The sequence below is a fragment of the Callithrix jacchus genome, chromosome 14 (genome assembly GCF_049354715.1).
Source record: "Callithrix jacchus isolate 240 chromosome 14, calJac240_pri, whole genome shotgun sequence".
Lineage (NCBI taxonomy): Eukaryota > Metazoa > Chordata > Mammalia > Primates > Cebidae > Callithrix > Callithrix jacchus.
This window is the reverse complement of record NC_133515.1, coordinates 81,623,926-81,641,370: the sequence shown is the minus strand read 5'-3', so window position 1 is coordinate 81,641,370 and position 17,445 is coordinate 81,623,926. Positions and strand designations below refer to the sequence as shown.

The 17,445-nt window shown below is 39.6% G+C and overlaps 1 protein-coding gene across 17 annotated transcripts in view; it reads left to right on the top strand.

Annotated features, from left to right (window-relative positions):
- Nucleotides 1-17,445, top strand: part of LTBP1 (latent transforming growth factor beta binding protein 1) — a 466,293-nt gene that overhangs the window by 423,241 nt on the left and 25,607 nt on the right. For all 17 annotated transcript variants that reach the window (XM_078349509.1, XM_078349510.1, XM_078349508.1 and 14 more), the window contains 3 exons: nt 838-966; nt 1,657-1,797; nt 2,744-2,914. In XM_078349509.1, the coding sequence (XP_078205635.1) occupies nt 838-966; nt 1,657-1,797; nt 2,744-2,914 (441 nt within the window). The remainder of the gene's footprint in view (nt 1-837; nt 967-1,656; nt 1,798-2,743; nt 2,915-17,445) is intronic.

The window sequence follows — 17,445 nt, the reverse complement described above, 5'->3', positions numbered from 1 at the left end:
GCAATGGGTCTGCTAACCCCCTTAGCAACTTCTGCTTTCTTTTATCGTCAAGAACGAATTGTGGTCAGACACAGTGGCTCACGCCTGTTATCCCAGCACTTTGGTAGGCTGAAGTGGGTCGATCACGGGGTCAGGAGTTCAAGAACAGCCTGGCTAAGATGGTGAAACCCCGGCTCTACTAAAAATATAAAAATTAGCTGGGCGTGGTGACACATGCCTGTAATCCCAGTTACTCAGGAGGCTGAGGCAGGGTAATCACTTGAACCCAAGAGGTGGAGGTTGCAGTGAGCCAAGATTGTGCCACTGCACTCCAGCCTGGCGACAGAGCTATACTCCCCCCGCGCATGTGCACACACACACACACACACACACACACACACACACGAAAGAAGAAAAAGAAAGACTTGTATTCAATTGCATTCAATTTCCACCAAACCTTCTTGGAAACTTTCTACATCTCAGCTAGTGAATGGGCCAGAATATACATTACAGAACACATTTCTTAAAAGATGTATGTCTTTTTACTGATGCCACTATGGAACCATAGACTTTTTCATCAAATATGAGGTAGCATCTCAGAAGCCATATTTACAAATACACTTCTCCAATAATGTTTAGACCATTGCTTCTTAAATATCACAGACAAACTATATCTGTTTATGTTTCTATGCCTGCCAATTAGGCCTTATTTTAAGAATGTTAAATTGCTGTTTCTGTAGGATTCCTTTGAATATAAATATTATGATATCTAACTTGAAGCCCCAAATCTGGTTAGACTCTTTTTAATTGAAAGATCGAACCTAACTCCTTTTTGTATGTCTCAACTTTGTCCCATAGATGCAGATGAATGCCTGCTTTTTGGACAAGAAATCTGCAAAGATGGTTTCTGTTTGAACACTCGGCCTGGGTATGAATGCTACTGTAAGCAAGGGACGTACTATGATCCTGTTAAACTGCAGTGCTTTGGTAAGCTTTAAGGGATATAGTATGGTGTACTGTGAAAATATACAGATGGAAAAAAATACGTATGCTAGGTAGTAAAAACAATTTCCTTGAATCTAAATCATATGTTGAAAAGACGTGTAAATGTTATAGGGATCTTTTTCTTAAGCACGATTTAAGAAAATTTAAAAAAACACCTCTATACTACTGTTTGAATGTATTTCAAACAAAGAGTTAATATTCGCTGTCGAATTATAATTCAGGCCACTGGTATAACTGAAGTGTTCTTTTGGTCTGTGGAACCTCCTGTTTCATCACTCATACCGTGCAAGTGAGAGCCATTTTAAATACTGACCCAGACTTTAATGCTTAAGCAGAAAACCATATACACTAGGCAGAAAAACATAGCAAAAGGAAATAATTTTAAAAGTTATCATAAAGAGCTATTTTAGATTAAATTTCTAAGCATATCCTGTTCATGGATATTTTCTTTCCTTATTTAATGTCAGCAGCAGCAGCAATATTGTTTTTCTATCAGAGCAGCTTACATTTTCATAGTCAGAGCCACTCTCTTTTAGATGATAATGCGTGGTTAATCAAAATGTGGCAGCCCGTGGAATCTGGACTGAATATAGCAATGTATAGAGTTTGGTAAGTGTATGAGGTACAACTGATGGCTGATTTTCTTTAGTAATACATTTTTTTTGTCTTAAGATATGGATGAATGTCAGGATCCAAACAGTTGTATTGATGGCCAGTGTGTTAATACAGAGGGCTCTTATAACTGCTTCTGTACTCATCCCATGGTCCTGGATGCTTCAGAAAAAAGATGTATACAACCAGCTGAGTCAAACGGTATGTTTCCAGGAGATGCAAACCTGTGTCCCCATAAATATCATGAGGTTTTCCTTTTGACTGAAATGTGAACTGTTGGAAAATAGGGGAAAAAAAGGATTCTCTGGGTATTTTGAAATAACTAAAATGAGATACTTACAGAATAATAAGATGCCTATCATCAGTATGTGTGAGATTTCATAGCCTGGACATACTCATTCATTGTGGAATATGGAGGGGCTGAGCAGATGACAGGGTTGTTCCATGGCTGAGGATTCATCATCCCTAACCTGCAAAGGCAGCTGAGGGAAATGGAAGTCAGGGAAAGATAATTAGGTGTGCTCAGCAGAGTGGAGGGCGTGGATAAGGCTTGGCAGAGGATGGAGTTCACAGGGTGGTGGAGAGCCCCGAAGTCCACTGATAGAAACTCCTATCGTCTCTGATGCTACTGATGATAATTGAAAAAGCCACTGATAACTGGCCTAATCTATCAGTCGCCTCAGGAGACTGCTTTGGATAAAGTCAGTTGGAAGGCAGGAATTAAAGACTCTAGGATGAAGTGTCACTAGTCCAGGGCTTTGGCAAATTAAAATGAGCAAGCATGAATCCAAGAAGTGTTACATGGAAAGAAATGGTAGGGTCTGACAGGAGTCAGTGAAAAAGAGTGAGAAGCCCCTCAGGCTTAAGAAGGACAGGCAAGATAGTAGACATTTTATGTAACAGTAGGAAGCCATAGTGGGAAGTGATGTGTTGGGACTGGATGGGCAGGTGGAATTTCAGCTGATGGAATGACACCCAGTTGGAGATGACAGAATTGATCCATTGAAAGACCAGACTGGATTCAGACTTTTACTTGGAAGTCACTCTTAGAAATAGAGAAGGAAACTTGGAGACTTGCTGGCTTCCCACACAGTGTTTATAAATAGGAATAACTGCGATTTTCATGGAACTATGTCTTCGTTTTCAGAACACTTGGAAGAAGTTGATGTCCACCAAGATTTGTGCTGGGAACATCTGAATGATGATTACGTGTGTGGCCGGCCTCTTGTGGGCAAGCAGACAACATACACTGAGTGCTGCTGTCTGTACGGAGAGGCCTGGGGCATGCAGTGTGCCCTCTGCCCTATGAAGAACTCAGGTGAGCCTGTATCCAATTCCTTCTGCAGGAGGCCTTTGGGGACAAGTTCATCTCACCTCCTTTGCAGCCTGACATTTTTCTTCGATATTTTCACCTTTACTCCTGATATCTTACTTTCATCACTGTGTGTGTGTGTGTGTGTGTGTGTGTGTGTGTGTGTGTGTGAGAGAGAGAGAGAGAGAGAGAGAGAGAGAGAGAGAGAGAGAGAGAGAGAGAGAAAGGCAGGATTGCATAAACATTTGGCTCCTGGTTTACCTCCACTCCAGACTCTGTCATTAATTTTTGAAACCCTCATTCCATTTCCCCAATGAATGATAAATGACCCAAAGAAACATAACTTAGCAATCCGTGGCATAGGCTTAGAATTTATATTTCCTGGCAGTTCATTTTTTACTACAATTCTTCTCATTCCTAACAGTTTCTACTTAGAGCAACACATACATTACAGACAGGAGAAAATCATTGCAGGTCAAAGTCCAAATTTTCATGTCAACCCCTATATGTGGAGATATAAGAAATGGGTTAGAACAAAAAGGAAAGAGTTTAGAAAGTAATTAAAGAAATATTTCAACAGATCTTTCCTTTCAAGTTCTGGATCAATCTGAGTTGAAACCTTTAACCAAATGGAAAAGATGAGACAGTCTAAGCTCCCACTTTCATCCCCTGTCCCAGTTTGGAGGAGGCCTGGAAGGTGCTGACTTCGTGCTTCCTGGCTGGGGTGTCTGGTGACTGTTCAGTTGTGCACTGATTGCTGATTTTGCTTTTTACCACCATAGCAACTTCTCATTAAAGGAAAGCACTCGAAAGTGTCTGGTATATCCTTTTGTAAAGTTGACTTGTTAAAGCTAGAAAGACCATGTACAAGTAGAAAGCAAAGGAGTTTATAATGAATATATTCTCAGAACGGTCGAGAGCGGAAAAATAGTTTGAAAAGAGGAAATGCATTAATTTTTAGTTAATTCAATTAGAATATTTCTTTTAAGCTATTCAACGAATTAGCATTCCAGCTTAGAAATAACTTAAAACCAATGTAGCATGAAAGAGAAAATGATCGAGAATTCCTGTAAGAAGAAAATGAGTAGTTAAGGATAAACAGCAAATACATAAAGCATTAGATGGCAATGATGGCAGCCCAGAATTGGAAAGAGGGCAGGTCTAGGGCCAGATGGGGCTGAGTCTGGAATCCAGCACTGCCATAGCAGCTGCAGGACAAGGGAAAAACAACTTTACCCTGTACAGTTGTAAAACGGAGGTGTCTGCCTCTGTCTTGCTGGGTTGTGGAAGGGCTGGGAGGATGCAGGTAAAGCAGGGGGTAATTACTGGCTTTACTGGTTGTTTTGGGCCCTGGAACCAGATGCCACGGGGAGACGAAAGTGAAATCACTAAGATGTGAGTTCACTGAGGCTTTTGAGTCCTTTTCTCACAATGCTATACTACCTCAAATCTTTTTTACTTATGCAGTTTTTTTAATTGACTAATTTATTTCCAAAAATAACATGTATTCCTCCTAAAGCATTAAAATAATCAAAAGAGTTATATTCCCTCCACCTGCCCCATCACAATTGAACTCTGCTCCTTAAAAACACTCACTTTTGACAGTTAGATTTTTATCATCCTGGCATTTTCCTATTCATTAATTATCATATTTATATTAGTTATTGCTGTATATTAATATATTGATATTCAACAGAATGTTTATAACTGAAGTCCATATCATCAGTCTAAGCAATATGTTGTTTTTTATTTTGTACTTCAGCCTCTCTGAGATTGGGGCCATCTGATAATTATGACATATAACAATGTCCACAGTATTCTTTCCCAATTTTTAACATCTGTTATATGAGGATATATTTTACAATCTAGGATCTCTTAAAATTGATGAAAGTTGGTACTTAAACATTTTTCATTTTGATATATTTGGGGTACAGGTGTAGATTTTTTACATGCGTGTATTGCATAGTGGTAAATGAAGTCTGTGTTTTTAGTGTACCCATAACATGAATAGTGAACACTGTACCCAATAGGTAATTTTTCAACCCTTACCCCCCTTTCAGACTCCCACGTTTTGGAGTCTCCAGTATCTGTTATTCTACTCCGTATGTCCATGTGTACCTACTTTTTAGCTACCATTTATAAGTGAGAACATTGAGTCTTTCACTTTCTGTTTCAGCATAATTTCAATTAGGATACTGACCTCCAGTTTCACCCATGTTGCTGCAAAAGGCACAATTTTATTCTTGGTTAGGGCTTTGTGGTATTCCAGTGGTATTCCATTGATAAAGAAATTTTCTCACTGAGGCATTCCTGCAGGTGCATACATGAAGGTTCATTGCAGTATTGTTAATGAAAGGAAAATCAGGACTGGCGCAAGATGGGGCAAGGAAAAGTTAGGGGAGGAAAAAAACAACTGCTCAGCCCTAGAGATGGCTAAATAAATCATGGTACATCTAGAAAATAGATTCCATGCAGCTGTTTAAAAATTACTGTCTTTTGGCCGGGCGCAGTGGCTCACAGCTGTAATCCCAGCACTTTGGAAAGCCAAGGCAGGTAGATCATGAGGTCAAGAGATTGAGACCATCCTGCCTAATGTGGCGAAACCTTGTCTCTACTAAAAACACAAAAATTTGCTGGGCATGGTGGTGCACACCTGGAGCCCAGCTACTTGGAGGCTGAGGCAGGAGAATCCCTTGAACCTGGAAGACCGTGGTTTTAGTGAGCTGAGATCACGACCCTGCACTCCAGCCTGGCAACAGAGTGAGACTCTTTCTCAAAAAAAAAAAAATTACCATCTTTTGAATGTAAATTAGCACAGCCTTTATGGAAAACGGTATGGAGATTTCTCAAAGAACTAAAAATAGAACTATTCCCCCCACTGCACCCACAATCCCACTAACTGGGTACTTACGCAAAGGGAATTTCTTTATCCATTCCTCCATTGATGGACACTTAGGTTGATTGTCTCTTTGCCATTGTGAATAGTGCTGCAGTAAACACACGAATGCAGGTATCTTTCTGGTATAAAGATTTCATTCCCTTTGGGTAGGTACCCACTAGCTACCTGGGAGGCTAAGGTGGGAAGATGGCTTCAGCCCGGGAAGCAGAGGTTGCAGTGGGCCAAGATCGTACCACTGCTCTCCATCCTGGGTAGCAAATGTCTCAAATCGATAAATAAAATTATTTTATTCCCCCAAAATATTGTAAAAGTTTATACTCAATTTAATTGACTAGGTTTAAAAACCTTCAAGTATTTTGTTATAAGAAATGAATTTTTGAATAATGTAGCAATATTCTAAAAATGAATCTTATTTTAAATCTATTCTAAAAATATGGATTTCAGAATATTGCATAAATTGTTTTCAACTAAGGTTTTCAAAACCATTTAAAAAGTAAATTTGGACAAATACATATGAAGAAGTATATGTTATATAATATTTTTGGAAGAATACAGAGTATCCGGGAAAAAATGATACTATTTGCCAAATTAAAAAAAAAGATTAGCATCATTGCTGTACTATTTCTAGTTTGTATATTCACAGTTATTATGATAAAATGACCAAAAAGAATCTCTACTATACATGGTCAGCCAAACCAAAATCAGTGATTTCCAATTCGTTACTTTTTAAAACAATGGTAGTTTTTCTTGTTAACTATATTCTCATTTTAACCTCCAGCGTACAAATTCACTGACATTAAAGATGCTGGGTGGGCTGGTTGGCGAAAACAACTACTTAGGCTCTCGAGGCACCTGTGAAGGACCCCAGGATTCCAGGAAACGCATGTTGAAAACTGCTTTCAAGATGTATCCATTGGCGTATAGGAATTAGTGAGGCAGTCCCAAAGGAACTTTTGTGTGTCTGTGTGTGTGACATAGTGTCACTCTGTCACCCAGGCTGAAGTGCAATGGTAGTCTTGGCTTAGTGCAACCTCCACTTCCCAGGTTCAAGCGATTCTCCCACCTCAGCCTCCCAAGTAGCTGGGATTACAGGTGCGCAAAACCATGCCCAGCTAATTTTTTGTATTTTGTAGAGACAGGGGAACTTTTCCTTTATACTACCAAAATTGGGGACTTAGAACTAGGCTATGGATCATCTCTTCTGAATCCAGAGAGAAGTATACAGTAAAATTAAACTTTTCCATGGGTCCTGTGATTACCTGGCATTCCCTTAATCGGCACCTGATCGTGTAGTCACATTTACATGAAACCATCTCTTGTTGCAAAGCACATGTTTACTGGCGTGGCATGAACTAAGAGGAACCCCAGGGCCTCAGGGTTAGCACATGTGCTCTAGAACCAGGTAGCCTGGCTTTTGCATCCTGGTTTGCAACTTCTTATCTCCATGACCTTGTTAATTTTCTTTCTATATACCTCAGTTCCTCCTGTGAAAATAATATCTGCCTTACAGGGTGGTTGTGAGAATTAAATAATAATACATGAATATTTCAAATAGTGTTTGGCACATGGTACGTTTTCAGAATATATGAACAACTATGGCTGCTACTACTAGGTGTCTCAGATCAAATGCATTTTCAAATGTAATTCAAATCCAAAGGATCTTATAAAATATCTAATTATCCAATAGCATGTGAACACAAATTAAGCATAGACAAATACAAAAATAATTGTTCTTAATATGAGACTTGCTGTTCTAAGCCACTGCTTCATAAACATTTATGGGCATGTCAGTTACCTGGGGGAGCTTATCAAAAAACAGATTCCGGTTTCTCTCTTGCAAAAGATGGGGCAGGGTGGGGGGACACAGGATTCTACATTTCTGATAAGCCCCAAGCTGCTGCTGCTTCCTCCTCAGAATGGACTAGCTAAGTTCTAGAACATCTAATAGCATCTGACTTTATTTTGTTAAAACCTGCTTTACTGCTGATAGTTATTTTTCATAAAGGAAGCAAAGAATATGTGGATTTTAAAACTAGTTTGTTCATAGTTTCTGCCATGGAACATTTTAAATACACTGTTCCTGGATATCTTGATCATTGAGAAGGACCACATTGTCTATCTTTTCATCTAAGCACTGGACTAATCCCAGCCTGTCAGACATCAAACATCCTAGTTTCCTGAGGAGTGCAGTACCGCTTTGGGGAACAATTAGTTACTGATGGAATCGGTGCTGGAGGAATTTAAGGAATAAATCGCACCACTTGTCATCAGCTTTAAGCATTAAAGTGCAGTGTAAAGTAAAGCTTTGGCTCCAGAGTGAGCTTTCACACTTCTGGTCCAATAGGTCACGGGCACTAATTCTTGCTAAGGCAGCAACTACATCAGAGAATACTGGTAGGTGAAGGAGGTAGGAGCGGCTGCTTAAATGGTGTTTTCTGAAGTCAGATGGCTTCTTGCGTATTGGTACCACATGCGGGGGAAATTAGGGTGATGTATTATGTCAGGGTAGCTTTACATAAGGAGAACTGCATAATTGTAGAATTCATACATTTCTGGGGCTGCTTAGGATCCCATTTCAATGCTGAGCTAAAGTCTTGGAGGCCAGATGGCAGACTGCATGAGGAGGAAGTTCCTGATTTCTCCTTCACCATGGATGTGTCATGGACTGACAGCCTCCCCATTCAGACCTCTGGACGCCTTCCTTGCCCCATTCCAGCCCTTGACTCCTCTTCTTCTTCCCCTTTCCCAATATCCGCTGATCCTGTTCACTCTTAAAATTATTTTGGTGGCTCACTGTTTTAGGGAGGATCCTCAAGTTTGTGGTCCTTCCTTTTTTTTTTGAGATGGAGTCTTACTCTGTTGTCCAGTCTGGAATGCAGTGTCAACAATCTCAGCTCACTATGACCTCCACCTCCTGGGTTCAGGTGATTCTCCTACCTCCCCAGTAGCCGGGATTACAGGTACCCGCCACCACACCTGGCTAATTTTTGTATTTTTTTTTTAGTAGATACGGGGTTTCACCATGTTAGCCAAGCTGGTCTCAAAACTCCTGACCTCAGACAATCCACCTGCCTTGGCCCCCAAAGTGCTGGGATTACAGATGTGAGCCACCATGCCCAGCCAAATTTATGGTCTTTATTGTGATGTCATGCCAGCCTCTGAGAGATAAGGCTGTTTGGGAAACAAAGTCAGGAAAAACGAGCCACTATACCCATTTTGTAAATGAAGACAGGGTGGTCATTGTTTGATCTTGCTGAAAATTTTTAGTGCTATGTGAAAAGAAAGTCACAGAGTTATCAGAACTTTGAGGCCTTTGGTTGGATATGGAGTTTATTGAAATATGGATTTTCTGTTGCTTGTTTTTCTGAATCTAAGTGATAATAAAAATGATAACTAACATACATATAGCACAGTGCCAGGCACTATTCAACATGTTTTCCATCTACTGAGGTATTCAACACGCTAAGCCATCTTAGGTATACGGTTACAGTAGTCCTCTGCCTTATCTGGTTTCAGTTACCCACAGTCAACCATGGTCTGAAATATTAAGGTAGAAATTTCCAAAACTAAACAGTTGGTAAATTTTAAATTGCATGCAGTTCTGAGTGGTGTGATGAAATCTGGTGGTGTCCCACCCAGCACGGGGACAGACCCTTTGGCCGTGCTGTCCATGCTGTGTATGCTACTTGCCCATTAGTCACTTCGTAGCAGCTCCATTATCTGATCGAAACCAATCATATATATGAGGGGTCTGTCCTGCCTGCAGTTTAAGGCAGCCACTGGGGTCTTGGAACGTATCCCCAGTGGCTAAGGGAGAATCCTTTTCTGGCAGAGGATCTGAGGCACAGCAAGGTTAAGCTGCCTGTCAGTGGTCATACACCAGTAAGTGAAAGATTCAAACAAGGCACCCTGGCTCCAGAATCTGCGTTCTAACCTCTTCAGTGTTACTGGAGTCTCTTTCTCTCCATGATCCCACATCTTAAATAGTCTCCCTTAGAATATAAACATAACAAAGTGAAGAATTAAAGCTCAGATTTTAAAATTGCCTCACACATTGTGTGCTAAAACAAAACAAAACTGACTTTCGAGCTAACAGGAAGCATAACAAATAAGAGGCAGTGTGTCATCAAATGTGTAGCCCCAGACACATTGGCAGGCATAACAAAAAACTATGTATTCAACGGACTATTGAACTACAGCAAGTCAGCAGTTCTCAGTAAATAAAACTTTTAGTGATGCCTAGCACTTAATCTAAAATGAATTTTTAATGTTTTCATGTTGTGCTACTCTTAAAAGTATACGCTTAATAGCTGGGTGTGGGGTTCACACCTATAATCCCAGTACTTTGGGAGACAGAGGCGGGCAGATCACTTGAAGTCAAGAGTTTGAGACCAGCCTGGCCAACATTGTGAAACCCTGACTCTACTAAATTAGCCAGGCATGGTGGCTCACGCCTGTAATCACAGCTACTCAGGAGGCTGAGGCATGAGAATCACTTGAACCTAGGAGGCAGAGGTTGCAGTGAGCAAAGATCGTGCCACTACACTCCAGCCTGGGCAACAGAGTGAGACCTCATGTAAAAAAAAAAAAAAAAAGAATACATAAGCTTAAATGTTTTGGAAAATGTACATATGAATCACAAGAGGGTGCCATTATCTCATGGAAATCAAAACCTGTTGATCTGCAAATGAAGGAAAATGATACATATTTGAACACTTGAATCTGAAGTACCCAGGGATCCCAGTGTCTTTTTTTATTGTTACAATAATTAGATTTCTGGTAAGCAAATTGTTAAAGTAATTAGACATTGGAAGTAAACTGAACACAGACTTGATAAATGGGACTAGTGTGTTGGGAGAGTGCCACCTATGGGCGATGTCATGTAATACAGCGCAGGTAACCTGACGTACTCTTGGTGTAGAAAGATGAGAGGAGTTTTAAAAAACAGTTCCTAAAGGAAACAGAAGATGCCACAAAAGAAACTGAAAAATGTTAACAAAGTTTAATGAAACACTAATATTGATCAAAATACAGAGGCATGGTCCTCTCAGTGTTCCTAAGAGAGCAGTTTGAAGAAACAGACTTATACATCTGAATCAAAAATTCTAGTTCTGGGACTGATAAAAGAACAAATCGATTTTTTTAAATGCCTCTTGAATAAAAGAATAAAGTACAAAGGCATGATGTGAATAGGCAGTTAGGAGCTGTTGAATCGAAGCAGTATCAGTATTTATACAACTTCCTTTGAGAAAGGTAGACTGTGCTGTAGGGGAATAGAAGATACTTGTCAGAGTTATTCATACTCCTTTAAATAATGCTAAGAAGAGTGATTCTTACTGTATATAAATTACATACAGCTTGTGATTTATAAGAAGAAGTAAGTAGGCTGGGTGAGGTGGCTCACACCTGTGATCCCAGCACTTTGGGAGGCCGAGGCAGGTAGATCACGAGGTCAGGAGTTCAAGATCAGCCTGGCCAAGATGGTGAAGCCCGTCTCTACTACAAATACAAAAATTAGCCAGGCGCCTGTAATCCCAGCTACTCAGGAGGCTGAGGCAGGAGAATCACTTGAATCCGGCAGGCGGGGAGGTTGCAGTGAGCTGAGATTGCACACCACTGCCACTGCACTCCAGCCTAGGCAATAGAGTCAGACTCTATCTCAAAAGAAAAAAAGAGAAAGAAAGGATGAGTAAATGATCTGAAATGAAATCTAAATTATTTATAACTTACCTGTTTTCAGTTTTAAATTACATATATGTTCTTTATTTTATTATTTAGTGAATACCTACTGTGTACTAGGCAAACAATTCTAGAACGCATATAAAGTTGTATTTAATGAAACGCATAAGTAGTATAAATTATTCCTAATTATTATGTCTTTTAAATGTGCAAATGATACCTTACTTAATAAATTCACCATTTGTTATGAGAGAAAAATTTTTAATCCTTCCTGATATCTAACCTACCCAACTTTTCATATCATTTTGCAAAAGTAAAGAATTTGGAATATCTTAAAACAATTCCGCTAGTGATTTCTTCCACACCCATGCATGGCTCTTTCATGTTCCCAAAGATCTCAGGCTAAAAATTTTCATGATATACTTGAAGGTGTGAAGGAAGACAGGGATTTGACTCATGAACTAAACTTGCAAAAATATTGTAACTGAGCCATAGTTGCAAAAGGCCTGTCAGCAGTCATGGTATAAAGGCTTTTCCAAGAAATATGTTTCCAAAGAATGTTAATAATTGCTTTGGAACATCCTACTTGTGAAGCAATGAGTGGTCTCTGCCTTTGGTTTAGGCAATCCAGGATCTCTTTCTGCTTTTAGTCCTGGCTCTGTGACACTGCACTGGACACATTACTTCATTTAACCTCCTTGATCCAAATTGAGACCTCTTTGTGAGGTTATGATAATTAATACAATGAGCTTGAAAGCATTTATACTTTCAGTCATAGATTCTGAGCATTATAATTAAAGAAACGGTAACCGTTAGTCACTTACAATGGAAAATTAAAAGCAAACTAAAAAGATATAAAAGGCCTCCAAAATCGAGTGGCCATGATATGTGCACACAGAATATCTATCCAAACAAGTAAGCGTTACGGTTCTGTGGGACTGAACTCTTGGTATCCATGGAAGTGGATTGGAATGGATGTTATATGAAATGGCAGGTAAGCCAATTATATTCTTCCTCATTGAAAGGATTCTTTCATTTATTTAGAAAGCTTTCTCTCACCCCTCCTAAAGAAAGGTTGAGAATACTTCTACTACTATCAAAGGATTATTGCAAAATAAAATTCAGTAGTGAATTCAAATTCAAAGTAGCTCTTTGATGTAATGTGATCCTTATGTTCATTTCCTCATTTGAAATCCTAGTGGTTTCCTCCATATCCATCATGGCTCTTACATGTTCATGAGGGTTAAATGTGATAATGCATGAGAGAGGCTTGGCCTACAGTAAATGCACCATAGGCAAAGGTATTAGCAATTATTATAAATCAAATCCTGTTCTAAGAAATGAGTCAGTGTTTATCGTGCACTGCTCCCTAGTTATGCAGTGCTAGAAGTCTCTTTGAAAGGGGCCAAGAATCAAAGACAATGACAGATAGGAGGGTGTTCATGGAATACCACAGACCCAAATACCCCTGTGTACTTGCAGAGAAGCTCCACCTGTGCCCAGCCAGACTCCTAAACTGCCAGTGTAAGTTAGGAAGTTGGAGAGAGTCTTTATGCACATAAAGGACCATTTCTGTTGGGTTTTAATGAACATTCAATGTACTCAATTTTTAAATGTTAAAACCTAGATATTCCTAAGAATTTGATTTCAGCTTTCACATTTTATCATCCTATTTACAAGTCCAATAACCTTCTATAATATAAGATCAATTTTTATTTGTCGATTGTATGTATGTCTTAAAGGATGGATTAAACTTAAAAGTTCTTTCTACAGGCCAGGCACTGTGACTCACATCTATAATCCCCAGCACTTTGGGAGGCTGAGGTGGGCAGCTCACAAGGTCGGGAGTTCAAGACCAGGCTGACCAGTGTGGTGAAACCCCATCTCTACCAAAACTACAAAAATTAGCCAGGCATGGAGAATCGCCTGAACCTTGGAGGTGGAGGTTGCATTGAGCCAAGATTGTACCACTGCACTCCAGCCTGGAGTAACACAGCGAGACTCCATCTCAAAAAAAAAGTTATTTCTACATATAAATTCTATTAATTAAAATTTTGAAAGCCTTGGTCTCCATTTCACAATCCTAATAAGCATTTAATTAGCTCTTAAATATTTAATTAGCTCTTACAAATCTAAGAAACCAAACTTAAAATACAACAAATTGAATTCCCTTATAAATTGAAATGTTTACCAGCCTAATCAAATTCTCCTAATCCTCATTCTTTTATTATTATTTTTTTTACTTTATTTTATTTTTACATCCTTTGAAACTAATCCTCATTCTTAAAATCCAAAATCTAAATTCAGTTTTGAGTTGAAATTGCAAGGCCTGTCAGGTTCTCTGATTATTTGATTCTCTTAGGCACTAACACATACAATAACAAGAATAAAAAAGCCCTCACCCTAAGATGTGTCACAGAAACTGTTAACATTCTAAGCTTAATTAACTTCATTATTTCTGTAGCAGAATTGCCATGTTAGGCCAGCTGAGGTTAGTGGGTAAAGAAATTTAGGACCCTGATTGCCAGTTGTCAATGAGTAAATGAAAACAGGGCAGTGGGACCTGCATCCTACAGTAATGAGTCTTCCCTGCCCACCGTGGAATGCTGAGCACCTTCTTCCTGCTTCCATACTACCAGGGGACCCCACATGTTCCTCATGTATGCTGTTTTTATAATCAGTATATTCCATTGCAATGACTTTCAAGGGAATAATAAGACAGAATAAATAAATAGGACCTTTTATCCAACCAAACATGCCCTCCAGTAGGAATCAGATACCTTCTCCTAAAAAGATATGCTCACCCCACTGAGATTCCCTACCAGATCAATGGCTGCCAGCAGGATAAGGCTTTTATGGCTGGTCAGGGCCTCTTTTACTAAAGTGGGGAGGAGACACTAGATTTGTGAAAGGGCTAGATAAACAGGAATGAATGGCAGAGAAGCCAGGTACAAAAAGCAGGGACAATGCATAAGGGGAAAAATACTAGAGGCTAAAATGTGGGTTTTTAAAAATATAAACATGTTTGGGCAGGTGCATTGGAAGGAAAGAAAGCAACGGGCAAGGAAGTCACATTCCGGTTATGATCCGGTCATTGAAAGCAGAAGAAAAGTAAACATGCTTGCCTCAAAGTGAGGACAGTTAAAAAAAAAACCCTGTTAGAGGGGAAAACTGACTCCTTCATTTCTTGCTAAACTGCTGAAGACAGAACTCTGGAGGAGTGTCCTGGAACAAGCTGCAGTTCCCAAACCCCAATTCCCTGGATTAGAGGTGAGTCAGCAAGCATCTGGAATGCCGGCCAGGGAGGACCAGTGGACCTTGCTAGACTGCACTGTAGCCCGAACTCTCTATTTTGAAAACTGATTGAAGCTAGTGTCTCAGTGTGCTCACCAACCATTAGAGAATGGTTCAAAACGAGAGGAGTTTGATTAACACATTATTCGTTGGTGACATGAGCAGTTCTGAAATTTACTTGTACAGCTTGAGCCTTGGAGTGTCAGTTGTATTCATGGCATTTTTCTAAGAGCAATATGCGTGGAAGTGCTAGGAAAGTATTTGGCCACTCTCTGTTATAAAAAATACCCTGAATAGAAAATAAATTTCGTGATGATAATATCACTGATGTCCTATTAAAATCTTGCTAGTTTGATCCAAAGGGGAGAAATTAAGGGATGCGTGTAAACAATCTGATCCTAAAAAGCGACACTTACTATTAGTTAACATGTACATCAGCCTTTTTTCACTGCTATAAAAATACTACCTGAGACTGGGTGATTTATAAAGGATGAGGTTTAATTCCCTCACAGTTCTTCATATCTGGATAGGCCTCAGGAGACTTATAATCATGGCAGCAGGTGAAGGGGAAGCCAGACACTTCTTACCTGGCGACAGAGCAGAACGAGAGAAAGAGTGGGGAAGTGCCACACTTGAAGCCATCAGCTCTCCTGAGAACTCCCTCACTATCATGAGAACAGCATGGGGGAAACTGCCCCCATGATCCAGTCCCCTCCCACCAGGTCCGTTCCTCGACATGTGGGGATTACAATGGAGATGAGATTTGGGTGGGGACACAAAGTCCAACCATATCAACAAACAATCAAATTTATCTCAAAAGTAAAAGACTTAGCAGTTTAAACTTTCTCCTTTGAAATCAGAGGTTATGAATAGATGCTCAGCTTTCTAGAATCACCTTTTCAGTATGATACTAAATGATTTGTTCCAGTGAACATTTTACTTTCACCTTTTTTTTTTGGAGATGGAGTCTCGCTCTATCACCCAGGCTGGAGTGCAGTGGCACAATCTTGGCTCACTCCAACTTCCACCTCCTGGGTTCAAGCTATTCTCCTGCCACAGCCTCCCAAGTAGCTGGGACTGCAGGCGCACACGACCATGACCAGCTAATTTTTTTATTTTTTATATTCTAGTGGAGATGGGGTTTCACCGTGTTGCCCAGGCTAGTCTCGAACTCCTGAGCTCAGGCAATCCGCCTGGCTCTGCCTCCCAAAGTGCTAGGATTACAGACGTGAGCTACCCTGCCCAGCCTACTTTCACATATTTTAAATAAAATTTGCTGTTATTTTTTTCTCTTTGAAAATAGGGCTAGTTGAAGTATACTCAAAGAAGAATGAACTGTGATGAGTCTGACTTTGAGAAAATCATTGTGCATAATTGCTTAAGCACTGGTCTCTGTTTTAGGTTTTGAATTCAGCTAACATTTGAATTTCTTTTGACTTTTTCTTAATGAACCTTATAATACAACTATGGCTAGAACAAAGCTGCTGGCTGCCCATGTCTTTTAAACAGTAACCTCGTGGCCAGAGCAGGCAAGCCAGGCGGAGAAGGGGTGAGGGAAATTTTATTCTTTTATGCTGCAGACAGATTGTGCCCCTTATGATTGGGAGAAAAAACATCTAGAAAGTTCTTAGAATGACCAGGTTCTTGTGCTTACAAATCTGCAGGAAGCAGAAGCTGGGAAGTAATTGTTTTGCTCAGCATCAGTAGTCACAACCTTAAGAAAGAAGCAAATGACAAAACACTAGCTCTTGGGGAGGGCTTCTGACACAACAAAGCCTTCTTTATGCTTCCTTCTGTGCCTCAAGTCTCAGTGGCAGGCTGAACTGCTGTAAACAGTTGTGCTGGTTGTGCACTGCTCAATTCTAGAAGACAGTAGGTTGGTGCAAAAGTAATTGCGGTTTTTGCCATTATTTTTATAGCATTCATGTGGTAATCTGTGAGCCCCTTCCAAAGAAATCACTGCCAGAAGCAAGAGTTACTAGGACTGTATCTGATGGTGAACAGACCCAGAGGGGAAGGAAGGAGGAGGGTCATCTCAGATGGGGGTAAATGGCAGAAGAATTCATAAAACAGAATCAGGATTTCAAAGTAGTCCCTCTTTTACTTTGCAGTGATGTCTTACTTCCTGTTATTGAATGGAATACATTTTCATAACTAGTTATTGACTGTGTTTAGTGTTATTTTCATATTACATTAATTATCTAGAAGTTGTTTTTCCAATAATGAAGTAGATAGTGGCATATCTTTGTTATTTTTCAGAACCTTGAGATATGTACTTTGAAGAATGAGGTTTAATGAATGAGATATGTACTTATAAAGAATGAGTGTATAAGCTTTGCTATAAAGCTTTTAAAAAAATAAACAAGATTAAAATATGTTAAAACACAACTTTATAATTTAATAACTTACAACTTTTAATAAATGAAAAAATGTATCCTGGCTTGACCTTTGGAATATCATAAAATTTCTGTAAACTTCAGTTTCCTCAGCAAACGTGTACATGGGAAAGTTAGACCGTTCACACTTACAGTTTGTTAAATTGCATGTTTGTCATTATTCTGAAAATATCTAGATGGGCACCACCTGAAGATAACAGCGTCATCTAATGGTGATTACCTTATATTATAACTTATAGTCATAAGTTTCAAATTGTCTATCCAAGATT